The 27,817-nt window shown below is 44.3% G+C and overlaps 2 protein-coding genes across 4 annotated transcripts in view; one reads left to right on the top strand and one right to left on the bottom strand.

The window, feature by feature from the left end:
• GRIA3 (glutamate ionotropic receptor AMPA type subunit 3) overlaps positions 1-27,817 on the top strand; it is a 202,981-nt gene that overhangs the window by 148,971 nt on the left and 26,193 nt on the right. Inside the window, exons 13-14 of one of the 3 annotated variants that reach the window (XM_083486398.1) lie at positions 11,160-11,308; positions 12,127-13,503. In XM_083486398.1, the coding sequence (XP_083342524.1) occupies positions 11,160-11,308; positions 12,127-12,286 (309 nt within the window). In that variant the 3' untranslated portion in view covers positions 12,287-13,503. Of the gene's footprint in view, positions 1-11,159; positions 11,408-12,126; positions 13,504-27,817 lie in introns of those variants that run through there. The other 2 variants (XM_083486397.1, XM_083486399.1) reach the window with 2 other exon arrangements.
• Positions 17,635-25,601, bottom strand: LOC310697894 (uncharacterized protein; the record flags this gene model as incomplete). The annotated part of the gene is made up of 4 exons (XM_083484497.1): positions 17,635-17,888; positions 18,260-22,413; positions 22,579-23,761; positions 25,331-25,601. 2 exons carry the CDS (start codon positions 25,599-25,601, stop codon positions 22,959-22,961), a joined length of 1,074 nt encoding a protein of 357 aa, XP_083340623.1. The 3' UTR covers positions 17,635-17,888; positions 18,260-22,413; positions 22,579-22,958.

Below are 27,817 nucleotides of genomic sequence, written 5' to 3' on the forward strand. Positions count from 1 at the left end.
AGCTCTGCAAAAGTTTCATGGAGAGAGGCAATGGATGTAAGGGAGAAGGTCCTAGCTCAATAGCAGAGCAGTTTAGTCAGTAAGTATGAGACTCCTAATCTCAGGGTCTTGGGTTTGAAACCTACATTGGGCAAAAATGTTCCTGAACTTCAGGGGGTTGGATTAATGGCTCTCCAACTCTATGATCCCATGAGTCTATGATTCTACATACCTTCCTTGAAGAAGGTCCCAGGCTCAAATCTGGCATCCCCAGTAAAAAAGAAAAGACTCCTAACTGAAATGCTGGAAAGCAGCTGCCAGTCAGCACAGACAACATAGGTAGAAATGGTGCTGATCTCCAGACAATGCTGGGCTCAAATCAATGCCATCTCGCATGGCCAGTTGTCAAGGATGAGCGGAGTTGTAGATGGACCATACCACTTGGTACAAGGCAGCTTCCTATGTTCCTGTAGATGTGTAAGCCCTGTTCAGGGTGGAGGGAAGATCCAGCAGGTACATTTCTCCTCCCCTTTTGATGTGATTACTTATATGCTATTAAGTTTCAGAAGAATCTTTGTATATGTAATTACGCTTAACATTCCTGGTATGGTACACTGTAATTTTGTTTTAGAGGGAGACTTTTCATAATTAAGTGAGCTCATTAACATGCCATGGCAAACCATAGTTAATGGATTGCCTTTCTGGCTTGTTTCACTCCTTCCTGTTCATGTGGAGAGGAAACAAACCATATTCCCTGGCATAGCATTAGGTCTGAACCAGAGACCATGGCTTATTTTGCTCTCAATATGCATGGTTTGTTCTTGGCTTACTGACTATCGTTTGCTGGAGCAAAGCAAAACAAGAGCACTGATTTGAACATAGCACAAAGTCAGAGATTGTAATTCATTAGTTGGCAGTACAAGCAGGAAGGAGTGAACCAGCCCTCTTAGGCCCCATCTGCACTATACATTTAAGGCAGTATCAAACTACCTTTGGCTTTCCACAAAGAATCCCAGGAGCTGTAATTTGTAAAAAGTGCTCAGAATTGTTGGGAGGCTATTCTCCTCAGAGAGCTACCCCGCATTAACTGCAGCTTGTCATACTGTACAAACATAACAAGCTGTGGAGAGCCGCAATTATGGCTTGTTTGAAACAAACCACTTGAGAGACATGGCAGCTGGATTGTTTTGGCAAACCATAGTTCAGATTAACCACAATTTAGGGCTTGGACACAACACTAAACTGTGGTTAATCAAAGCTAAAAGGAAATGCTTGCAGTCAATGCACAGTTGCACGAGAAGAGAAGATGGGTATATGAGCTCATATCTCATTAATATTGCATTATACACCGTTTTCTTGAAACTGAAGCATCTTGTGTTTTCAATATTGCCTTTGGAGCATACAGGAAAAACCACTACAGTATTTGGTGTTCTTTACACACAGCTCCTTTCACTCTGGCTTCAGTTAGTGCAAAGAGTGAGAATATTCCTTTTCAGTGGCTACAAATTTCCTCTTTCATGTTGATTGGGCATCTCTAGGTTGCTGGAGACGGGGACCCTGCTGCAGAAATAGTAACAGGGCCTCGGCCTCCTGGGATCCCAGACTACTGCACTTCTGCCCACGTCTGGTCCTAAAGTGAAATCTTTTATATCTTCATAGCAAAATGTGGCATGGCTGATAAATGGTCCCCTTTGACTTGCATCCTGCAAATCTTCCCTCCACTCCATTTAACCTCTAATTGCGATTTGCAACACACACATGAGCAAATTTCACTCACTATCTCATGAATATTTGCTTGCAGAAGACACTAACTGTGAGACCTGAGACTTTGTGCAGGTCAGAGAGCAAAGCATGAATTGCAAAGTTGTTGAAGTGAAACTGCAGCAGAGCTTCAGCTAACGGGTTAACTTGGTAGCTAGAAGAACGTATCACTGGAGCAAAGCAGCCAGTGCCCCAGGGAAATGCAATCACTCCCTGTTTCCGTGTTCTACTTTTGGGAGAACAACTACGCGATAATGATAGTGACATTCCCTGAGATAGCTAAGGCTCCATATTCTTCCCCCCCCCCTAACTTACTGTACCACTTTATATAACTGCTGTGTCACACGAATAGGTGCTTGTTAGAAGAAAATATATAGCTTCTCTGTAGGGATGCAAGTGTGCAGGTGATGAATTGGTTAGATTATTAATTGATGAAAGACCTTCTGAGCGATTGAAGAGGTGTCCTAAATAAATAATAGGTATTCTTACAACTTTTTTTTTTTAAAAAAAAAAAGCTTACAAATATCACGAATGGTAGATCCTTTCACAGAAGAGATGTCCAGCTCTGTACATCCCTCATTTAGGATGGCAAAGAATCCTTCAGAACTTTAAAGACTACCATTGATTATTATGGCATAAGCTTGAAGTGCTTTCCTGAATGCATCGGATGGAGTAGAATGTAATCTATGAAAGCTTGTATCAGGGGAGGGGAGCCTTTTTGGGCCTGGGGGCTGCCTTGCCTTCTGGGCAGCCTTTTGGGGGCCACATGTCAGTGGTGGTGAGAGGCCAGAAACCTCTTGAAGTTTGATTGGCTGGAATGCAGCCAACCATACACCTACCCACTTTTGCCTCTGGGCCTGCTCATCACCAGCATGCAGCCCTCAGGAGGTGGTTCAGGAGGCAAGGCATAGGCAGTGGCACTCAATAGGCCAAGGCAGCAGGGAGGTTGTGGTTGTTCCCTGGCACCACCACTGCTCAGAGCAGTGGTTCTCTGAGCCACAATTTCAGAATAAAAATTTGCTAGCAGCAGACCAAATTCTTTCTTGATAGGAAATACATTGGAAAACAAAAAGAAACAACTCCTGGCAGTGCTTGATTTTGTAGTACAGAACACAACTATTTCATAATATGATCGTGGGACATCTAGAAAATTATTATTTTTTAAACTCAGCTACATAAGAACACAAAGCATTCCCAAAATATAATTATAAACGAGACTCTTACATATGTACCTTAAGTATGTATACAAACTCAGTGAGAGGTCAAAATAAAAAAGTTCCTTCCAGTAGCACCTTAAAGACCAACTAAGTTAGTTCTTGGTATGAGCTTTCATGTGCATGCACACTTCTTCTTCTTCAGTGAGAGGTGTGAGCTTGCCTGGTAATGTCATTTATATGAGGTTCAATTTAAGACAGACAAACTCTCATCTCCTCATCAACACAAAGAATCCTTTCTCTTTTCTAATTTTTCATATTTGTCAGAGTTTAAAACCCCTGTTTGTGGAGAACTGTAGAACAATACCCAATGCTCCTGAAGAGGGGATGGATACTGTTTCTGGTTAGAATCATATAACTGTAGAGTTGGAAGGGATCCTGAGGATCATCTAGTCCAACCCCCTGCAAGACATGAATCTCAACTAAAGCATCCACAACAGATGGCCATCCAACCTCTGTCTAAAGACCTCCAGGGAAGGAGAGTCCACTACCTCTTGTGGAAGTCCACTGCTGAACAGCTCTTACTGTCAGAAAGTTTTCCCTGATGTTTAGCTGGAATCTCCTTTCTTGTAGAATCCATTGGTTTGAGTCCTAATGTCCAGAGCAGGAGATGACAAACTTACTCCATCCTTCATGTGACAGCCCTTTAGATATTCAAGGATGGCTGTCAGATAGTCCTCTGTATCAAAATGGGATAGCTGCCTTTGACAGCCTTTTCCTCCAGATGGGAACCATTTACATATATCCAAATGTAATGAATATGCCACTGCTGTGATACTGTGGGATACCTGGGAGAGGAGGAAAGAAACAATTCAGAAGTGAAGTTGTCTTAAGTCTACAGCTGTGGCAGCTTATCTGCATGGTAAATCTTTAAATTACATTCAGCATCTAATGACTCGCAATTGTACAAGTAGATATGCAAGCTCTGCTGCTGCAGAACCTGATGCCACAGTTGTAAGGACATGGGGAAATAAGAAGAGCATGCTATCTCTCCCCCCACCCCCAATGTTTTTGTATTATGCTATGCTACACTGAGGGGGATGCGGGTGGAACTGTGGGTTAAACCACAGAGCCTAGGACTTGCCGATCAGAAGGTCGGCGGTTCGAATCCCCGCGATGGGGTGAGCTCCCATTGCTCAGTCCCTGCTCCTGCCAACCTGGCAGTTTGAAAGCACGTCAAAGTGCAAGTAGATAAATAGGTACCTCTCCAGTGGGAAGGTAAACAGCGTTTTCATGTGCTGCTCTGGTTCGCCACAAGCGGCTTAGTCATGCTGGTCACATGACCCGGAAGCTGTACGCCGGCTCCCTTAGCCAATAAAGCAAGATGAACGCCGCAACCCCAGAGTTGGTCACGACTGGACCTAATGGTCAGGGGTCCCTTTACCCTTTACCTTTATCCTACACTGAAATGCTTAAATGCTTCTTTGAATCTTCCTGCCACACTTGCCATCCTCTCCTGCCACACCAATGTGGTGCATCCCCAACTCAAAAGCCACTCCATACTCACAAGCCGCCAAAGCTGCTCTTGGGCACTTTCTGTGTCATCCTAATCAACTGCTGAAGGTAGTTGTGAAAATGAAAAGGGATGGACCCCCACATAGCCTGGGACTATAACCAGGTGCAATAAGCAGTTAACATATAAAGACATCCACAAAGTTGGATGCCCATTTGGCCAAAGCACCAGATTCTGAGCTTAGCTTAAGTCACACATATACCGTGCAGGATGAAATGATGTTTGTTATTTTCCTGCCTTAAATGACTGCTCTATCTTTGGGGACAGGAGCTTCACTGGAGAAAGGATTCTTTGCTTGTATCCTCTGGGCATCTCGCTTAGCCTCTGAGCTCTTAGTGTTGTACACTGCACTAGGTTTCCAGAGCAATCTTGAAATGCTCCCAGGGCCTAATAATTTCTTCCCTGCAGGCAAAGCAAGAAAATATAGGAAGTGATAGCAGTCCCAGCACACAAAAGGATCTCTCTTATTCTTAACTATTGCTTACCAAGAACAAACCTTGGTCACAGCTAGGGAAGGGGAGGAGAATTCAATTTAGTTCACATTTAATGGCAAACCTACTTAATTCATGCTTTCCAAAACATGGGAACCAAAATACCTGCCAACCTTCAAAATTCACACTCTGTCACATTTTTGTAAAATAAAAAATTAAGATTCCCTGTGCTCTGCTCCACTCCCTCTTTCTTCCTGCCCAGGGTAGCCCTATCTTCTGCCTGCACCTCAGAGCTGGGGCAGCAGCCTCTCCTCCTCCTTGCTTGCTCTCCAGCAACCACTGAAAGCTGCCCAAGGGAAGAGGGTGGTAGCGATGGCCAGGGAGAGGTCAGGGAGAAGCCAGAGAGAGGCAACAGAATGGTCCCTTGCAGCTGCAGTTGCCGCCGCCACCACCTAGGACAAGCACCAGCTCAACCTCCTTCCCAAGCTTGGCGATGGTGACACTGGTGGAGCCAACCTTCTGATCAGCAAGTCCTAGGCTCTGTGGTTTAACCCACAGCGCCATTCAAAGACTTAGTAAGGTTTTCTAATTTACCGGTATATTTAGACACACACACACACCATCTGCTTTTGAAAATTCCATTGCCCCCCAAATAATAATAACAATAATAATCCAGTTTGTCCTGTAGCATAAGGGGTTGCTCCTGGAGGACCAAACTAGATGCTTTGGTTAAAGATGCAGCAAAAGATGCAACTATGTGTCTTTGGCTGTGTTCATACCACATGTTTAAAGTTTATTTAAAGGCACACGGGGGTCGCACCCATACTACACATTTAAAGAAGTGTTGTACCCCTTTAAGCAATCCTGGCTTCCCTCAAAGAGGCATGAGAATTCATCCTTCACAGTTCCTGGAACCCTTAGCAAACTACAGTTTTAAATTTATTTATTTATACTCAGTTATTGGAATGGGAGTTCTGCAACTCTCAAGTCCTGTTTGCAGGCCTCCAAGGGTCCAGAATCCTGTCTGCAAACTGGACCTGAGAGCAGCAGCAAATGATGGGTGCAAATGCTTTAGAACATGGGAAGAGCCTGCTGGATTGGGCCAATGCCCCATCTAGTCCAGCATCCGTCTTTCACAGTGGCCAGCCAGATGCCAATAGAAGGTCTGTAAGCAGGACCTGGGCAAAACTCCCCCCCCCCCCCCGCAGTTCCCAACAACTGGCTTTCAGAAGCATAGTGATTCCAACCTAGAAACTGATAGTCTGACCCTGAAGGAATTTTCCTAATCCTTTTAGAAAGTTGGTAGATACTTTAAAATGCACTGGTGGAGGAAATAGGGACAGTCCAGGCTCAAATGAGAACCTGGCTGGCTTTTCTAATTTGGGGACTGTCCCTGGTTAATAAGGACACTTGGAGAGTGCGTTGTTCTGACTGAGTGCTAAAGAATGGGTTTTCTTGGGGAAAGAGAAAACTGCTCAGACCCATAGCTAGAAAGCACAGGACAAAAGGAAAACTGCTCAGACCTGCCCTTTCTATGCATGGGACAAATGGAAATGTGGATGAGCCCTAGCTCTAGTCAAGAGGACTTTAGACAGTCCTACTTAGAGACGCTGGAGATTTTATTTGAGGATTTAATGGAGCCTTATGGGTTGAATCCAACTAAGTTTTTACCCACACTTTCCCCACTGAAATTAATGGACCTATATTAGCCACATTCTACTTTGAGTAGAACCAACAATGAATACATGCAAAGCTCTATTACTGATCCAACACCCTTCCCAATGATTACTAAATAGTAGCTCAAGGCAGCTATCTGTTTTCTGTAGTGAAAGTAGTGTGGTAGTCTTCTTAGTTATTTCTGAAAGAGTTTCCAAAGGAGCATCAGGAGTTGCTGATAATGTCTATTTATAATCTACAATAAACATTTGGTTGTAGAAGGTAGTTTTAATCTCTCTGAAGGCCTACATGAAAGACTTAGAAATATGTTTGCATTTGAACTGTCCCTAAAAACACGCATGCAAAACAACTCCCCAGAAAGCTATCATCATTATCTCTTGAAGTTGTAAGAAATATTTGCCTCTGGTCTTCTAAAGAGCAGTATCAAAAAAAGGAAAATGGATTTTGCAGAGTACATAAGAGAAATCACTTCCATTTGTGGGCTTCAAGACTTGGCTTCTCTCCATGTGTTTGTGATGAGGGCAAGCCGAATGTAGGAAGCTGGATTGGAAGGAAGTCTTTTATGTACCACTGCATTTTCACCAGGATACGATAATTACATCAGGCCACTGAACCCACTTGAGTTGAGATCAGAGTAATAGGGAAAGGGCTGTGGCACTGTACAAAGCACATGCTTTTGCATGCAAAACGGCACAGATGATGATGGTGATGATTTCAGTCGCTTGATAAGGAGTCACCAAGGAACTTGCAGGATCTTAAAGCATGACATAAAGATATCAGAAAAAAGAACAGTGCATTGTAATAAAAGCAAAACAGCAAGCCCCATTTTGTTCATGTGCCAGCGTGATTTGGATTCCAGTGGGCATTTGTTCCTCTGCAAACCAGCAAAACTCACTGCAATGCCAGCCTGGGAAAACACCCATTTCCAGGTGTGGTTTGAATATAAACAATGCCTGCAAATGGCCAGTTTCAAAGGGGCTTGCTGTCAAAGCCCATCAGCTGATCAGTGATGTCAGTGAGCTGTGCTTGCAAAGAAACAATCAGGGCACGCTTGAAGTTCCCCAGTGTTCCATTGCAGCTCCATTTTATATGACATCTGGTGTACGGCCAGTGGGTGTGGTTTAAAGAAAATGGGCCAGACAAGGAACCCTGCCATGCCTGCTTAAGCCCATGGGCCAGAGGTTGCTCACAGCATACTAAAAGTTTGAAATAGAGAGTTACCGTATTTTTCGCCCTATAGGACGCACTTTTTCCCCTCCAAAAATGAAGGGGAAATCTGGGTGCGTCCTATGGGGCGAATGCAGGCTTTTGCTGAAGCTTGGAGAGCGAGAGGGGTCGGTGCGCACCGACCCCTCTCGCTCTCCAGGCTTCAGGAACACATCCACAGCCTAGGCAGCCCTACGGGAGGTCCAGCAGGGATGTCTAGGCTGCAGATAGCAGCCTGCTGCCCAGCGCGAGGGGCGCCCTGAAGCAGAGCGCCCCCCCCCCGCGTGCCAGGCAGACATCCGCAGCGTGGGGAGCCTTGCAGGAGTTCCCCACAAGGCTCCCCACGCTGCGGATAGCAGCCTGCCACCCGGGCGAGGCGCCCTGAAGCAGAGCGCCCCCCGCGCCAGGCAGACATCTGCAGCGTGGGGAGCCTTGCAGGAGTTCCCCGCAGGGCTCCCCACGCTGCGGATAGCAGCCTGCCACCCGGCGGGCGAGGCGCCCTGAAGCAGAGCGCCCCCCGCGCCAGGCAGACATCCGCAGCGTGGGGAGCCTTGCAGGAGTTCCCCGCAGGGCTCCCCACGCTGCGGATAGCAGCCTGCCACCCAGCAGGGGGGGCGCCCTGATGCAGAGCACCCCTCGCACGGGGCAGACATCGGCCACCCCCACAAGCTCGGGGGACAGCAGGGAGGCGCAGCGCCGCCATCCCGCTGTTCCTCGACCTGGTTCTGTTCCCCCGACCTGCTTTTGGGGGGGAAATAAAGGGGAAAATTTTTTCCTTTATTTCCCCCCCAAAAAACTAGGTGCGTCCTATGGGACAGAGCGTCCTATGGGACGAAAAATATGGTATATGGTCTTGGGAGGCTCACTGATTTCCTGCAAAAGGTTCAAACAATGTGCACTGCTAAAACCGTTGCTTACTATTTAATACAGTGTTTTAGTATGTCCTCCCTGCTGTGTGTATCATCAGCTAAACTGAACTCCTGTGGTCTCAGGGCTGCATTTGAATCTACTCAATGGAATGTGAAATCCCATTTTCTCCCCCCCCCCCTGTCATTGGAATTCCATGATGGGGCAGGATGGAATTTTAACTGCTGGTTTCTCCTTCCTGGGCCAGCAATTCAGAGAAGAAGAGCGCTACCGGAAGAAAAATTGGCAACCCTGCCTGGGGCTAACAAATTCGAGCTATGTTTTCCATACTTGTTCCCCATCAGCTCTTATCAGCCACTCACCCTTTGTTTATGTAAAAAGGCAGAGACACACAACCCAGTTCACCCATAATAACAGAGATGCAGGGAGAATAAATATTTGTGATAGCCCTATTTGTGATCTCCTGTGACCTTGACTGTCAGGTTCAGGTTCCACACAGGTGTTTGCAACGAGGCCAGCACCATTTATCCTAGACCAAAGATGGGAAACCTGTGGTTCTCTGGTTATTGTTGGACTCCAGCTCAGCTCCAGCCAAGGATGTTGATAGCAACTTCTGGAGGGCCACAGTCTGTCCTGTGGGAGGAAGAGATGGAGGCAGACTGGGTTATTCTTAAGGGGAGAATGCATAGCTAGCTCACTCCCAGTGCATCTAGGTTGGCCCTCGCCCAGCAGTGTAGCTAGCCACTCGGGTGCCCAGTGTGGTGCATGCGTCCTGCAGCTGGGGGCGGGGCAAACTGCCCATGGGGACAGGGCGAGCCAAGGAAGGGTGCACTGTGTGGAGCCTCTCTGCAGCCTCCCCCTCAGCTGTAGGGTGGCTGAGGTGGTGGGCAGACACAAGCCCCACGCTGCTCGAAAAAGCAGCACAGAGCTTGCAGGCAGTTTGCCCGCCACCTCCCCCTCAGTAGAGACACATGGCTCAGGAACACTGCAGGCCCCGCAGTGTGGCACCCAGTGCCTTGTGCCTCACACCTCACCTATCTACCAGTGGGAAAGGAAGAGGGGTGCGTTGGGGGCGGGAGTTATTTTTTCCAAAAATAAGTGAGCCCAATTTTTATTTATTTATTTTAAAAACACATATTTTTGCCATTTTGCCACCCTCCTCAGTGATGACACCCAGAGTGGCCCGCACCCGCCGCACCCCCCCCCTTCCTACACCACTGCCCTCGTCACATCATATGGTCTGGTGGGTCTGGTTAGCTCCTATAATAAATGGATTTTTGCATGTTAATTCTGCACATTCAGTGGATTTCATGATGTTTTGGTATTGTAAGATGATTTATTGTATTTAATGTTTCCGCTTCATTTGCATAGCAGCCAACCTCTAGGGGCTGAGGTCCCTTCAGCCCCCCAATAAAATATTTGAGGGCTCCAGAGCCCCCAAAGTTGATGAGCGTTGCCATTCAAATGGTGTGTGCCCCATGTCATGTGATCACTTATGCAGGACGGGGCTTACCTATTCCCCTCCCCTTCTTCAATATTTTACTTTATTGAAGCTGGGATCCCTGTTCCCTTGTCTAGATTTTGTCTTTTATATGGTACTGCTTAATTTTGCTGGATTTGGGGAGACATTGGAAGCTGCCTTATACTGAGTCAAACCACTAGCTCACCAAGCACAGTATTTTTTAATTTATTTATTCATATATATCAACAAAAATGCATAAAGGCATACAGTAAGAACTATCGCTAGAAGTCTACACTGACTTTCAGACAGTCTCTCCCAGCCTTACCAGGAGAGGCCAGGGATTGAACCTGGGACCTTCTGCATGCAAAGCAGATGTTCTACCTCTCACCTAGGGCTCTTCCCAACAACATAAATCTCTTTCTGATCTCTTTCTTGATGAAAAGTGGTTCAAAAATATTTGTATGAATGAATTAAACATTTGAACAAAATATATTAGAAGTAGGGGGAAATGGCCTATGCTAGTGGTTCCCAAACTATTTCCCCTATGGACCTCTTGGCAATTTCCAAGAAATTTGGCAGACCACTTAATGATTTTTCTGCTTGTTTTAGCGATTACAATGTTCTAGATGCTCTATAGGGTTTTTTAATTGTAATTTTATTTCTTCCTTTATTTCTTTTTATTTTATTAGACCTTGAATTTCATAGAATTCAAACTGTAATGCAATATAAGAAATAAAAGAAGCAACAAAAGAAGTGTGAAGTCTGAAGAAGTGTGCATGCACAAAAAAGCTTATATCCAGAACAAACTTAGTTGGTCTCTAAGGCGCTACTGGACTATTTTTTTTGTTTTTTTATTTATTTCAACAAAATTACAGTTAAATATAATCATGAGTATTCATTGCAGACATGCCACGGACCACCTGAAGGAAGCTCAGCGGTCCACAGGCCACAGTTTGGGAGCCCCTGGACCCTGCTAAAAAAATTGTAAAGTGAGAAATTGCATGTTAACCTTTCCTTCTTCTTCCACCCCAACTTCCTGTCTTCTACAGAGATCCAAAATAGCTGTCTATGAGAAAATGTGGTCGTACATGAAGTCGGCAGAGCCATCTGTATTTGCCAAAACAACAGCGGACGGGGTAGCCCGCGTGAGGAAATCTAAGGGGAAGTTTGCCTTCCTGCTCGAATCGACCATGAATGAGTACATTGAACAACGGAAGCCTTGTGACACAATGAAAGTTGGTGGGAACCTGGATTCCAAAGGCTATGGTGTAGCAACTCCCAAAGGCTCAGCATTAAGGTGGGTGGAATAATATAACAATATCCATGTTGTTATAGTATTCCACCTACCCTGATGTATTGTGTTGTCTTTTTCTTTCTTGTGGATTTGAGGTAAACTTAAAAAAGTTTTCAAAAAAAAAATCAGTATTCCATGAAGTTAAATAAGACGGTAAATTATGGTTTCATTGACTTTAATGCATCCATTTTTTTTCTAAATGTTCTCTCCGTGTTGTCCTTTCCGATTGTTTGTTGCTGTTTTTAATTTTACAGTCCAGTGGCTTTTTTCAATTTAAATGGTAAAAGCCCAAGTTAAAAACCGCCATACGTGACGGGTGTTAATTGCATGACGTGGTGTTCTCGTCGCCTCTTTTTTTAAAATACCCTCCTCCTCCTCCTCCTCCTCTTCCTCCTCCTCCTCCTTCTTATTTTTTCTCAAAAGACAATTTCCCCATCCCGCACACTTCCGTTTTTTAAGCAAATGTTTAGATCCTCCATGCCACCTTTCCAATATTTAAACCCTGTTATTTGCTGTAACAAACACGTTCTCTATATAGCTCCACCTCCCTGTGAAAAACCAAAAAGAAAAAAAAAGTGAAAGAGAGAGAGAGAGAGAGAAAAGAGGAAACAAAAATTACCGGCCAATTTGTCCTCCTTCTGCTCCTTTCTTTATACGTTTTTTAACGACTTTAACCGAGCATCTGTGCATTATTCTTACGAGTTATGTTTTATCGTTTCAAGAAATGCTGTTAACCTGGCAGTATTAAAACTGAATGAGCAAGGCCTCTTGGACAAATTGAAAAACAAATGGTGGTACGACAAAGGAGAGTGCGGCAGCGGGGGAGGTGACTCCAAGGTCAGCCTCAATGTCACCACAATCGGGTACCTTAGTCAAGAGTAATCGGCAAGGCTGTTATTTTATGCATCAGGGAAAAAAGAGCCTGGAAGATGAGAAACCATCTTGAAACCATTATGTTCAAGTCACTTGCTTGTCCAGTAGCTTGCAAGGCTCAGGGAGGGGGGATTTTTTTTCTTCTTCCCCCCTTCCTTTGCACTGCTACCGTTGCAATCAATCCTGGGTCCTTATTTAACTAACAGAGAGAAAGAGAGGAGAAACCAGACTGAGGGTTTCATCCAATGCTTGTCATACTCAAAGTTGGCCCACTGAAATTAGTGGGCATGGTTAACTGAGGTCTGTTAATGGCATTGGGTCTGCTCTGAGTATTACTTCATTGGGTGCGATCCAAGGAATCCTCTCTTGTTGCATTTGTTGAGTTGGATGTGGTTATATGATGGGTTATGGATTGAGTGGTATGGGTTATATGAGTCTCTGCTTATACACCAGCAGTTTTTACTGGGCCAGTCTGTCCCCGTTTGTATGTGGCCTCTGGTAGGTGCGGCAGGCAGATATGTTTCAAGGATTCACTCTTCAGATCCCAGCCAGGGTTGCCAAATGTTAGCCTTGTGTCTCGGTTGCATATCTAGCACAGGGCACTGAGTATTTCCAAAAAAATCAGAGTTCCGATATGTAAATAAGCTTGTTTGAAAATAAGTTTTGTGTGTGTGGGTGTGTGTGTGTGGGTGTGTGCGTTCAAATGTGTTAGATTGCCAAGACCTTTGCTGAAAATGAATTACTAATTTTCTCAAGTTATATATTAAACACTAAGAAAATGAGGAGGGGGAGTATTTAAGTTTAGAAAGATACATTTTAAAAATCATATTGTTTCTGAATTTGCTGGCTCTTTAAGCTGATAATTTTTCATTGCTAATTTTTAATACATATTGTTGTATATAGCTCAGGTTAATGGATACTAGGATAGTTAAATAACCAGATGCTCAGTTTGTGATTTGTCAGAAAGAAAGAAACAATATCCATGTTGAATTTTTAAAATAGGGTTTCTACTTCCTTCCCTGACAAAATACCTCCTGCCTTCGAGATTTGCAGACCCTCCAAGTGTCCCTGTTTGCCAGGAACAGTCCCTGATTTACTGAAGCCGTCCCAGTTTCTGATTTGATCCCAGAATGTCCCACTTTTCTTTAGGACATCCTTATTTTCACTGGAGAATGTTGGAGAGTATGGTATTATGTGACTGAAGGAGATAAGCAACTACACAACCTTTAGAACAGTGTTTCCCAACCGGTGTTCCGCGGCACACTAGTGTGCCGCCGAACATTGCCTTGTGTTCCGTGAGAGGGAGACGGGCGAGTCGGGCGGCGAGAGGCGGGGCGGCGGCGGCGAGCACACGCGGGGCGGCGAGCGAGCGAGCTCCCACATCCCATCGCCGCTCGCTTCGGCCGGCCTACTGGAGGAAGGCGCGAAAACCCGGCGGGCTTTTGGGTGGGCGCCAAGCAAGAAAGGCGGGAAGGCTCTGGTCCCTCCCCTCCCGGCGGGGCTCCCGCACGCACCTTTCTGCGCCGCCGCGTCCCGCCTGAGCAGCAACAGGAGGAGGAGGAGGGAGGCCAGCGCCGGCCGGGTCCCCCGGGGGAGCGGGCGCTCCGGGCTGCTCACCATACCCCGCGTCTCGGGCGCAGCAGCCGGCAGTCCGAATGCATCCCGAGCCGCGCTGCTCTCGCCTTGCCTCCTTCTTCGCGCCTCCTCCCGGCTCGCGCGCCGTCCCTGCGCGGATCCGTCCAGCCTCCGGCCGCCGCCGCCGCCGCCCCCTCCTCTTCCTCTCCTTCCCCCACCCACCAACCCGCACGGCGCGCTCCCACCGCCCCCGATGGGCGCAACCACTTCCGGGTCCGCTGCAGCCGCCCCTTCCCCGCCTCCGGCAGCCGAAAGTCCCCCAGCGGAGCCCGTCTGGCCGCTCCCCCCGCTCCCTGCCCACCTCCCGGTGTTGAGGCGCCCTCTTTCGTTGCTTCGCGGGGAGGGAAAAAACTTTGACTTTTGTGCGTCCCTCCCGGCGTGACGCTGCGCGCTGACGTCACGGGGCGGGGCTTTAATGGTGGTGTGCCGCAAGATTTTTTTCCGGTAAACAGGTGTGCCGTTGCCCAAAAACGTTTGGGAAACACTGCTTTAGAAGACACCTGAAGGCAGCCCTGTACAGTGGTACCTCGGGATGAGAAGGGGATCTGTTCCAGAGCCCCGTTTGCATCCCGAACAGAACGTAAGACGCAATAGTGCGTCTGCCTGTGCGCGGGTTGCGTTTCGCCGCTTCCACACATGCACGTGATGTCATTTTGATCATCTGCACATGCATGCGTGGCGAAACCCAGAAGTAACGTGCTCCGTTACTTCCGGGTCGCTGCGGAGTGCAACCCGAAAGCGCTCAATCTGAAGCGTACTTATCCCAAGGTATGACTGTATAGGAAAGTAGGGCATCCCTATTCTCATTGGAGATGTGTTGAATGCTATGGATTTGACTAAAAGGTGCATAGAAGTTTTCCCCACCAGCAGGTATTGTGATGATGCTACGAAGTTAGGCATTGGGGTGTGCATTGTTTGAGGGTGCATAAACCCATGGCTTGTTCCTGCAATACAATGCATGTTTCAGTTTCACAGCCCTTTGTCAAATCTAATAACCCAGCTAGGAAAGGGATATTTCATTAAATTAATCCCATTAATTGAAAAGTAATACCCTGAAGAATTCCATTAAATTCTCTTGGCTGCTGTTGCTCTCCCCCCTCCATGCAATCTACTCTTTAAAAAAAAAAGAGCCAACAATAATTTGTAATTACTTTCTGTAGTTAACCAACCCACTTGCAGGAAGATTATTGATGGGGAAACGTGCAGGCAGTTAATACAGCTCCCCCCTGAATTTCTTCATAAATGATGCTTCTATCAGCAGAGCAAGTGCAATAATCATTTACTTTAATCATATTGGATAGCAGCAAAAGCTGTATATGATTAAAACAAAGGAAGTTTTATGCCATTTTCTTCACTTCTCTAGTCATTACCACCGGGAATAAAAGCTAGGGTTGGGGAAATATCCAAGTATACATTTGAGCTCAAAGGCTTATTCCGTAGCCCAACCTTTACTATAGTGTAACCGATGTTTCTGAAATACTTAAATTCCCTCTTGTTCATACTGTCGTATTAGGTAAGGTGTCCAGAAGGAGTAGAATTTGAAGCAGATCACAACCTTCTTTTGAGAGTCTAGGTAAAAAGATATCTTACTGCCTCTGAATAATGTGATGTGGCTGGCTGGCTGGTTGGTTGGTTTTACATTTATATCCTCTCATTCCTCCAAGGAGCACAGAGTGGGGGAGGGGCATACACAGTTCTCCCCTTCCCTCATTTTATCCTTACAGAACAAACATGTGAGGTAAGTTAGACTGAGGTAAGTTACCTCACAAACATGTGAGGTAAGTAATAATAATAATAATAATAATAATAATAATAATAATAATAATAACATTAATAATTTATTTATTTATACCCCACCCTCCCCGGCCAAGACCGGGCTCAGGGCGGCTAACACTGAATAGAAATACAGTAAAAACATTTTTAAAAAACAACAGTTGATTAAAATGTAAGTTAGAATACAGTTTAAAATGCAGCTTAAAATGCAGTCTCGTTTTAGTGGTAGCCTATAGATCAAAGCCATAAGGGGAGAAAACGTCAAATATTCACGGGGCCAATTATACATGCTGGTCCTACATGGCTCAGCAAAAAGAGCCAAGGGAAAATTTATATACAAATCCCATATAAGGGGTTCCATTAAAAAAAGAGGAGGGGTTTGAACTCTGGTCTCCTAGGGCCTAGTCTGTTGCTCTAACCACTACACTATATTGGCTCTCAGTGGATAGTATTCATGATGACCATATAGTTCCTCCATAATCAAAGGCACTATGCCTCTGAAATACCAGTCACTGAGGAACAATGGTGGGGGCAAGCTATTGCTTTCTTTTCCAACTTGTGGGCTTCCTAGATGCATCCAACTGGTCACTCTCAGAGCCAGGGTGCTGCATTGGACAGGATCTTGACCTAGCAGGTCTGCTTTTTCCTAATAAGTCAGATTCTGTTCATTCATGCCAAGCAGAGGAGAATGCTGGCCCTACTTGTCATCTGGTTTGGTCACTGTGAGAACAGGGTGCTGGACTGATCAAGCTGCAGGTCTTTTCTTATGCTTAAAAACACCAGATATAGACTTCAGTTATAACATGGACATGCAGCTGAAAGTCCAGGATCCAAATCCAACCACCAAAACATTCCATTTGGCTTCCAGCAAAGCTCTGCATGACCCAAAGGCACTCACACAATGTGAAAGCTTTGTACCTCTCCCTTGCTTGCAAAGATAAAATAAGCATTGGCTTATCAAACCTAAGAATGTGACGTAACCAACATACAAAACAAGGGTCCATATAGCAAGCAAAACTGTATCCACAGCAAAAACATCTACAGCAAGGAAAACAAAATCTAGACACTATGCCTGGACAGAAAAGAAAGTGTTAGTCTCTGTCTCCTAAAAAAACAACCCACAATGTTAGGGGAAATGTTCCACAATCAGGGCATTATATTGGAAAAGTCCATCCATGGTTGCCATCCGTTCTTTCTATGTCAGGTTTGGGGAACCTGTAGTTAGGGATTTGGGTGAGATTTGATTCAGTCAGTTCAGTTCACAGTACAAAGTGAACCCATCTAATTTGTATTTTCCAATGCAAGGTGCAAACCAAAACACAGCCCTTCTTTGAAATTTGCACTTCTCCTAGTTTTGTAGTGCGGTTGTCCAGCCAAGTAATACAAGACAGCTCACATCTTTTGCAGGGGTCACATTCCAGGAATGGCAATTATATGCAAAAGTACAAGTCACCCCCTTGAAACTGTCCCCTCCTGAAAAGCCTCACCCAGAGCCAGAAAACCAGATAGGTCTTACCTACTCCCTCCAAGCAATGTATAGGGTTTTTAAGCTCTCAGACTTGGTTAGCAGACTCTGAGTATGCGCCAGGCTCTCAATATCTTGCAGGGCTGTCCAAGTTCCTATGAGAGCTCTCCCATCCAGAATCCATGCAAGAGCTTCCCAGAGCCTGGTAAACTAGTTTCAGAGCTTAAAAGTTATTTCCATGCCAGGAAGACCCTGTGCAAAAAGAGCTTTTTAGCTCTCCACCTTCCATGCACCTAATTTGTGTGATTTCAGCCAGCCAGCATTCAACCACGTAAAATTAAAATTGCACATGTTAAGCAAGCAGGAGTTGAGAGTTACCTGTATGTACAAAAATTCATATACAGTAGTGGGGCAAATTTTGGATTAAAATGCATGTACTTGTGAAAATGCATGTACTTGGCGTGCTCTGGTCCATGGGGTCATGAAGAGTCAGACACGACTAAACAACAACAACTTGTGAAAATGACATATAAAAATACATTATATTAGGGGAAATTGCATTGCAAAAATGTGTTAGGCAAAGTTGCATACAAACATTATATTGTGCTAAAATGCTGATGATTTTTTATGAGGGCTTTTAAAACAGAATTGCAAATTGATGAGGAAATGCGGAGAACTGAGCTTATGACTGGAAGAATGAGAAACAGAGGAAACTGCAGTTGACAGATTTGCTAGTCCCTATCTGTGCCTCTCTAAGGGACGCGGGTGGCGCTGTGGGCTAAACCACAGAGCCTAGGACTTGCCGATCAGAAGGTCAGTGGTTTGAATCCCCGCGGCGGGGTGAGCTCCTGTTGCTCGGACCCTGCTCCTGCCCACCTAGCAATTACAAAGCACCTCAAAGTGCAAGTAGATAAATAGGTACCGCTCTGGCGGGAAGGTAAACGGCGCTTCCGTGCAGTGCTCTGGTTCGCCATAAGCGGCTTAGTCATGCTGGCCACATGACCCGGAAGCTGTACGCCGGCTCCCTCGGCCAATAAAGCAAGATGAGCGCCGCAACCCCAGAGTCGGCCACGACTGGACCTAATGGTCAGGGGTCCCTTTACCTTTACCTATCTGTGCCTCTCTAGATGTTGCTGGACTCTAACTCCCATCAGACCCAACCAGCAGGGTCAATGGGCAGGGGTGATATGAGTGGTAGTATAGCAACATCTGGAGGGGTCACAGCTTCCCTCCCTCCTCCTTATAGGTCCTTACCCTCCCTGAATGTGCCATGTCCTTTTCTAGAGCCATTTAAGCTTCTGAGACCATCACCACTTCTTGTGGCAATAAATTAAGTGAATTAATTATGCAGGAACTTCTGTTAAGCAGGGGAAGTAAACAAACAAACAAAACCCTGGAAATGCCCAAGTGTTTGGGTGCTCCGGAGGAGCTCTTTGTATTTGACCATCTGTGCTGGCCAAATGCTATCACCATTAAGCTGGTGCTTGTTTACCCTTTATATAAAATGGAAATGGAAATAAGAACCTATATTTCCCTGTTCTGAACCAGCAAATTGCTCCCTTGCTTGCTTGCTTGCTTGCTTGCTTGCTTGCTTGCTTGCTTGCTTGCATTATTGTGTGTTTGTTTTTGAGCACAAAAACTGCTCCTAAGAACCAGCAGTCATCAGCTCTAAACCTCCATCATCCAGGCCAAGTCACCTGGGAATATAATATGGGTCAAGCCAGTTGTTGGTGCCAGATGTATACACATTTTCATCAAAGAATTAACGGTGCCCTTTAAAACTGCTTAAAGGCTGGCATGTTGTTGCTTTTTGATATAAAAAGAAACAGAAATAGGCCTCCCCCAATTTTCTTATTTTCTTTTTTCGTTGTTTTGTCCCTCTTGGGCAAATGTTTTGGAGACATCTTTTGGCACTGCCCATAGCTTCTGCTCAAAATAGCTTCTTTTTCTAAAGTGACAGTTTATAAACATTTAAAATTGCAGACAGTAATGTCTTTGTGTAAAACACTTTAAAAGCATTTATTCCCTACTGTAAATAAGACAGTTCAGCCGCAATTGTTCAAGCAATATCCCCCTCCCCCCATCTCAAAGATTACACATCCTTCAAGGAAATGCTCCAGAGTTGGCTTCAGGATTTTGCAAGACACGGGGCAAGCAGATCAAGAATTCTCTTGCTCTCCTTTCAACCTTCCCAGGTGACTAGTCCTTTTGAAGTGGTGGGTTCCTGACTGGTCTTGGCAGCCCAGCAAATGTTGAATGGTACTACCATCCTCTGGAGTTGCCCATTAATATCCTCAGTGTCTAAGCTATATAGGGGAGGGCTGTAGCTCAGTGATAGAATCCATGCTTTGCATGTAGAATGTCCTGGGTTCAATCCCTAGTGTCTCCATGTCAGGATGGTAGGAATTTTTTTCTGAAACCCTGGAGAGCCGCTAATAGTCAGTGTAGACAAAACTGAACTAGGTGTGTCAATGGTCTGACTTTTCATAAAACAGCTTCCTATGTTCCTATCATAATTCACACTTACCGGATTCGTTCTTAAACCAGTTGCCCCTGGATTTTCATGGTAATTCCAGAACAACCTAAATTTATTCTTTTAAATTATTTGACTTTAATTTGCGTAGCGCCTTTCTATATTACTGCACATAAGGCGGTTTACAAGCTGAAGAAACAACAAAATAGACAATAAAGATCATATACCTAATAACAATCTGATCCAATACAAAAAAGTCATAATAAAAACATAACTTTAAAATAAAAAACATATAAAATAAAGCAATATTCAATAATCCATTAGAATATAAAAGTAAACAGTAAAATTAAATGTCAGCAAATAGTAATTAAACAGTTAACAATTACAATAAAGAGTTAATAAATTATAATCAATAAAAATAATGGCAAGTCACAATTCATAAAATACCACAAAACATACAAAACCATGTAAAAGGATCAAATTGAGAAACAAGGACAGTTTCTAGGAATCTGGCCCAAGATTTTCCACCGCCTGAGGATGATGATTCAAAAAATAAGAACATCAGCACTGCATACCTTATGAAAAAGTATCCTGTCCACCTTGCATACAAAAGGTGCTTGGTTTAATTCCTGGCATCTCCTGACAGGGATGGAAACAATTCCTGCCTGCAAGCTTGGAAAGCTGCTGCCAAAACATGAGCTTTTTGGGCCAGTGGAATGACTCTGTGTAAGACAGCTTCCTGTGCTTAATGTGATCTATTTATTTATTGCAAATATTTCTATCCTGCTGTCCTGTTCAAAAAACAAACAAACAAAACAAAAACCAACTTGAGGCACTCTGCAACAAATGTGGGAAATGATAACACCACAGAAAAGAGAGAAGCAATCAAAAAGTTTTAAGTAAGGAGCACAGGAGCTAAAAACAGCATTCCACGTTCTCATTCCCAAACCTAGACATATTGGGTAGTTTCCCAGTGTTGCTCCTATCCAGAATAGGTCCACTGAAAATAATAGGCATGCATGACTCACTTAGGTTATTTCATTTTAAGTGAAAAGTTTAGGCAACCCTATTGGTCCTATACAGAAGAGGTCCATGCAAATCCCTGATATTTTATGGCCTTGGCTTTTCCAGTTCAGTCCTCTTCCTGCTGTCACGTAGACACCGTTACCCATATTTAAAACCCCTCCTCTAAAGCATAGAAACAAATGATCTCATGATAACAAAGAACTATTGAATTGCATAAATACATGAAACATCCCAGCGTACACAAACACCTTCCTGCATTCATGTCAGAGCACTTGCTGGATAACTACCATGATATTCTGTTAAATCAGCAGGACCTGTTTCCACATAATGGGCTTAAAATAGGGGCAAATGCAGGCTTAATGACAGGTCTTTTTTTCTGACTTTTCCTCATGGGAGGCCCCCTACCTTCTCTGCTCCAAGGCTTCCTCCGCCTTTACATCTCTGGTTTGGCACTTCGTAATTTTGCACCTACCTACACTAATCTTTCATACCAAGTTCTTATTATGAACTTAAATAAGTATTTATTAACCCACACATTTCCTCCCACTCTGTGCTTCTCATGCTTGTGATGTATTGATAATAATAAAGTGACAGTCTGGTTAAATTTGACGCTCGGGGAATCTAATGTGGAAGGATCTCAGAGATTCTACTGAACACCTCTGTGAAACAGCAGAATGTGCACATGTCGGCAGCCTCCATGCAGCTGGCTCAAGTCACTGTGAAAAGGTTGCTGGGTCTTAGACCAAGCCAGACTCCTGTCCATCCTTTGGAGGTGAATAATTTAATGCAATGATGGGGAACTGGATTTGGTCACCAGAGCAGTCCTTCTCTTCCCCACCCCCTGCTGGCTAAGTTTGGCAGGGCTGCCCAACTCTCAGTCACCTGACAATCCCAATGACATCAGATGACCATTTTCACCCACATGGCTTGGAATTAAGCTGTGTGGGTGCAAACCCTAATGATTAGCTACATTTGGGAGCTTGCAAACCCCATTTTGGCCCCATGATGTCTACTACTGACCACACCTGCTATGTTATCAGGTGTAGGACAGGAGGACATTTGTTCAAAATGACTTTCTGGGCAAAATGAGGATTGGTGGACCATAAGCCACATGGACCAGATATTTGTAGAGCAGGAGGTCCTAGGTTCAGTTCTTGCTGTCTCTAGTAAAAAGATCAGGTAGAAGATATTTATAGTGTCAGGCAACATGGAAGGCTTTAAAAGAGGATTAGATAAATTCATGAAGAATAAGACTTATCAGGCAACATTTGACCTCCAGTCTGCAGGGACCTCACCTGTTCTCCAGGAATTCTCAAATATTATAGACAAAGGCCCTGAGATTAAAGCTGCAGGCTCCCTTAGTAACCTTAGGTGCTGCTCATCAGGCCCTATAGATCTGAATTCATTTAAAGTAACTAGGTGTTCTCTTACCACCTCTTTTCCTATCTTGGGTTTCTGCTCCCTCCTTCCTTTGTTTATTCTATTATCACTAAGTTGGACACAGGTTTCCTTTTGGGTCAGAGGAAGAATGGGTGTTGAGCAGTCCACCTTCTTTCTGTCACCCAACAATATTTCTCTATCTTCTCCATGCAGAGGACCCACTACTTGCTTGTTCTTCCTCTTGCTTCAAACATCGCAAAAGAACCCTTTTTATTATTTTTACCCTTCTTGCAAGTGTGAGCTGATTCTGTGCTTTTGCTCACATGACCTTCTCCCTGCAACTGTTGGCTCTTCATGTATACTCTTCCTTCATTTGTGTATACTCTTTCCCTTTTCTTCCCTTTCTTATACATGTCATTCTTAGATCTTAGCTCATTTGTAAGCTCCTTATACAGGCACACCAGTCTCTTTAAATGCATCCCACTTCTCTCTCCTGTTGCAATTGTCTGCATTTGTGCCTTCAGTTTTCCACCTTTAAGAAACTATAACACTGGGCAACAATTTATTACTTTTTGAATGTTGTCTAGATTTCTACAACTGATTTAGGGTATTTTTGCACTGCTGAATCAGGAAAGGGCATCTGTTTCTCTCCATCAGGTCAGGTTTACTGTAAACTGAATGGTGGGCATAGATAAAGGTAAGTACACGTAAATTGCATGTTGCTTCACCATTTTTCAAACTTCAGGGCTTGAACTTCCATTTCTTGGAACTCCTGGAATGCTCAGCGGCAGGGAGTCCAGCAGTTCTTCAGAGTCCAACAGTAGTCAGCCATCATGACTGCGTCCCAGCGACCCTGATACCTGGTCTCCATCTCTTTCATGTCCTGATGGAATCTCTCCCCCTGCTCGTCACTCATTGAACCCAGGTTCTCAGGAAAACAGGTAGTGCATCTTGACGCTCATGTTGCAGCCCAGGTTTCTGAAAGCAGTCAGCATGTTGTTGACAAGTTCTGCGTAGTTTCTGGCCTTATTGTTGCCAAGAAAGTTCTTCACTACCAGAACAAATGCCTTCCATGCTTCCAGTTCCACTTCGTTCATTGAGTTTCCGAACTCTGGATCTCTGATGAGCTGACGGATCTGAGGACCATCAAAGATGCCAGCTTTCAACTTCTCCATGGTCAATCCTGGAAAAGCCTGGCACAAGTAAGTGAAGCAGTCATCATCCTTGTCCAGAGCCTTGGTCAACTGCTTGATTAAGCCGAGCTTGATATGCAGCGGTGGGAAGAGTATTCTGTCTCTGTCCACCAGAGGGTCGTTGATGATGTTACTTTTTCTGCAAGGCACCAATTCCTCCCGCACAGGCCAGTCCTTCTTCGTGTAATGCTGAGCACGGTCCCTACTATCCCACATGCACAGAAAACATGGGTACTTGGTGAAGCCAGACTGTTGTCCCAACAAATAGTTCACCATCTTCAGGTCAACACAAATAAACCACTTATGCTGATCATAACCAATTTTCTCCAGCACATACTTCACCACTTCATAGTTCTCCTTCAGTGTACTCGAGTGAGCCAGGGGTATAGAGGCAAACTGGTTGCCGTTGTGTAGCAGAACACATTTCAATGATCGCTTGCTGCTATCAATGAACAGTCTCCAATCTTTGGGTTCATACTGTGACACTCCAAGCTTGAGCAGAAGCTGTGCAATATCTACACAGTACACCAAGTCCTTCTCTTCCGAGAAAAAAACGGAGGTACTCTTGATGCCTGTTGTGGAAGAAGCTGGTGCGAGCGCTGTCAGAAAGGAGGTTTTTTTCCTTCAATCTGGATGTCAACAGTTTGGCAGAGTCCTTTGACAAGCTGAGGTCGTGAGCTAGATCATTCAACTCCTTTTGGGAAAATGGATGTGGAGCATCATCTTCAAGAACGACTTCTTCTTCTTCATGTCCTTCAACACTGGAGGCATCTTTGTCACTAATATCAGGAAGTTCTCCGAAGATAGGCACTGGAATTTCATCACAATGAGCTACAGGACGACATGCTGATTGAAGATCAGGATACTTGAGGCTGCTCCGGTTCTTTCTGTTGATCCCAGCCGCACCAATTTATGGAAGATTTCGAGGTTTTATTACTTCAAACTGATCCCTTTTCGACATAAACACGCAGAACTATCAGACCTGAATACTTCTTGTCATTAAAATAATCATTTCCAATCAAAACAATTATTCGACATGGCATTTTACCCCCACCAACTGCTTCTAAGATGCTCCACACAAGCGTACATGTGAACAAAAATGTAAAAAAACGACATGTGGCCATAGCTCAAAAACTTGACCTGATTGAGCAAGACCAATGTGATTTTTGGATTCAGCGCATCAGATTCGTCCTAAATCATCTGAAAAAACGCAGACAACAAATTTGTTGTTGACCAGTGATAATCTTTCCCTTTTCTTCCCTTTCTTATACATGTCATTCTTAGATCTTAGCTCATTTGTAAGCTCCTTATGCAGCCACACCAGTCTCTTTAAATGCTTCCCACTTCTCTCTCCTGTTGCAATTGTCTGCATTTGTGCCTTCAATTTTCCACCTTTAAGAAACTATCATCTATCTTGGACTCACTTCTTTTGAGTATTTCTGACCATGGGATCTCAACCCAGTAGTTCCTTCAGCTTATTGAAATTGGCCTTCTTAAAGTCCAGAATGCTTGTCCAACTACACTCAGCTTCCTGCCTTTCCCTTGTCTCTGTATCATGAAACCCAAAAGGACATGAATACTTCCTCCCAAGGTTCCCTTCGTCAATCAGTTCTTCCCTGTTGGTGAGGACCAGGCCCAAGATAGAAGATGTTAGTGCATGAGCACCAACACTTAGGGGTTCCTTTTCTCTGTCTCAGCAAAGCTCCTCAGAAAGTCTTCCTGCATTTTCACAGCAGCAGCATTCCAGCCCTCTCTTGGTGAATGTCTGTGACAGGAATAACCACATCACCCACCCAGTTCTTCTCTAAAGTCTTTATTATTTACATTACAAGTTGCATAATACTACCGGTCTAAATATAAAATAAGAAACAGAACTATATACTCTGCTCCATTCAGCCATTCAGCCAGAGAGACAGGCTCACAGACTTTCACATATTCTGGCGGCCACACTGACCAACACTGACTGCCTCACACTTAACTACATTTCTCCAGAATGCCCTAAGACACCTGTTGCTGGGGAGAATTCTTGTTGCTAAGCAGATGTTTTAAGGGTGCCTCAGGGAGGTGCTTCAAGGCTCGTTTCAAGTTTATTTTGGCAATGCACCAACCGATGATCCCCTTGTTGCTTCTTCCACCTTTTGGGAAATTGCCAGTGAGGAATTTTCTGGAGCTTACATTATTGACAGAGTGAGTTCGAATTCCTGCAGATATAGGGTAGTTGAAGTCCTCCATGGCTATTAGATCTCTCCCTTTGGAATGCTTGGTAACCTGCTCTAGGAAGGCATCATCCAAGTCTTCAGTCTGGCTTGGAAGTCTATAGTAGACATTCACAGTAGGGTCATTTCCCCCGCCTACTTTTTTTAAAATCCATTTACCCATTGGCCTGCTCCAGCTGGCTCTTCCTGTGTCCCTATGTATATTGAACTGATGCTTCCTCAAGAATGAATTCCAATATACAGTTTGTATATTGACAATCTCAAGCAAATTGTGTAAATATCCTAAAACTCAAGAGATGCAAAGTGAATGTTGAAGCTCAGCTAAATCATTATTGCAGTGAATGCCCCCAGAGTGTGTGTGTTTTGAGAGGTGGGGATATATCTATTATTGGACATTCCCAAAATTTATCTGGGATTCTCAGTATTCACAGGTGAGTACCAATGCTCATTGTACATAGCTACCAAGGCTTTAGTAGAAGATTGCATTCTCTCTTGATTTACAATCTTAAGCAAAGGCCCTACAGAAGTCAGTGATATCTGTGAACTCTTGAATCACAGATTACCTTACTCCTGTGGATGAAAAGTTAACATGTAAACATTCTCTTAGAATAGTGAAGAAATATGGTAAGTAGCATTGCATGCCAAATGCCATACTTCACTTCTCTAGATACCAGGGTTCTGATTTTCAGCTTTGTTCCATTCTGTTCACCGTGGTTTGGCATTCATGTTAGGATAATTATCCCTGCTACAAAAGGTGTTTGATTTGCATTACTTTTTAATTTGAAATAAGAATGTGCTTAGAAGCCGCAATCCTTAGCAAACTTATATTAATAAGTCCCATTAAACTCAGTGGGGCTCACTTCTGAGTAGACATGCCTGGGATGGAATGCCATGTATCTTATTGTTTAATGATACAGTGAGATGAAGCACATTTTACTTTCCTTTATGAGAATATTTTTCAGAGGAAGGATTTTTGCTTAGTTTGTTTGAGGACTGAATGCAGGCAACAATTTCACCAAGTGGTAGTTTGCTACAGTGAGACCAAACTGTGCTTCAGTTGCCTGCAGTGGTTGGCCTCTGCAGCTGCTAGGGAAAGATCACAGCTCACCACTAGAGTATCTGTTTTGCATATAAAGTGGTACCTCCAGTTAAGAACTTAATTCGTTCTGGAGGTCCGTTCTTAACCTGAAACTGTTCTTAACCTGAAGCAATACTTTAGCTAATGGGGCCTCCCGCTGCCGCCACACGATTTCTGTTCTCATCCTGAAGCAAAGTTCTTAACCCGAGGTACTATTTCTGGGTTAGCGGAGTCTGTAACCTGAAGCTTCTGTAACCCGAGGTACCACTGTAGAAGCTCCCACGGTCAGTCCTCAACACCTGCAGGTAAGGCTGAGAGATACCTCTATGTGAAACCCTAGAAAGCTACTGCCAATCAGGGTAGACAATGCAGTGCAGACAATGGTTTGAATCAGTATAAGGCCACTTCCTGTGTTCCTAAAAACAATGCAACTAGCTGATTTTTCCAACCCAGTATTGAAAAAATAAATGCTGTATCAGAGAGAAGTGTATGGCACTCTGATAGATCATCTGCTATTATTGATGCAGGTTGCATAGGCACAATGCTTGGTGGACTGATTGTGGTTTAGACAGTGTTACAGAATTGTGTATGTGCATAGGAGAGACCTGTGTGCACTCCCATATGTGCCTTTGTCATTTCTGCTGTAGCCCCAGTGGCATCTAGACAGACCAGTGAAAACCTACCTTGATATCTCAGAATTTCCAGCGGACATGGGGGAAAGAAAGAGAAGTCCTTACAAGTTATTAATGTGATTTGCCAACATACCTTGACAGACCTTGAACTATTTGACAATATCTGAGTACTAGGTCTTGTAAAAAGAAAAAGAAAAAGCAAGATTCAAGCACTTTCCCAGATAATTATTTGCTCAGATAAAACAAGCACACTTCTTTTTTAACAAATGACTTGATGTCGATCATTTGCCCAATTATCTCTCTCCAAGAGCCAAACAGAGGAGGGCCGGGAAATAAAAGACATGTGATGGAAGACACAGAACAATTTCGCTAGCAAATCTAGTCCAAGTGACGGGCATGAAGTTCAAGCACAAAGATCAGACTTGAACAGGTGATTTTCCTCCAACTTTGAAGAAGGGATGCAAGATGGAGTTACCCCTTATTTTTGACATTTCTTTCTTCTTCTTTATGAGATTATCATAGGTGACATTTTTAAGAAATACCTGTAAACATTAGTGAAGCGTTAGTCAATAAACAAATAAAGGTAATGCATTGATGGAACAAGCGTGTATTGAGAAATAGGTGCATTAATCCAATAGATTGATGAATGCATTAAGCAGGTGAATCAGC

This window comes from Podarcis liolepis (assembly GCF_965112155.1).
Source record: "Podarcis liolepis genome assembly, chromosome: Z".
NCBI lineage: Eukaryota > Metazoa > Chordata > Lepidosauria > Squamata > Lacertidae > Podarcis > Podarcis liolepis.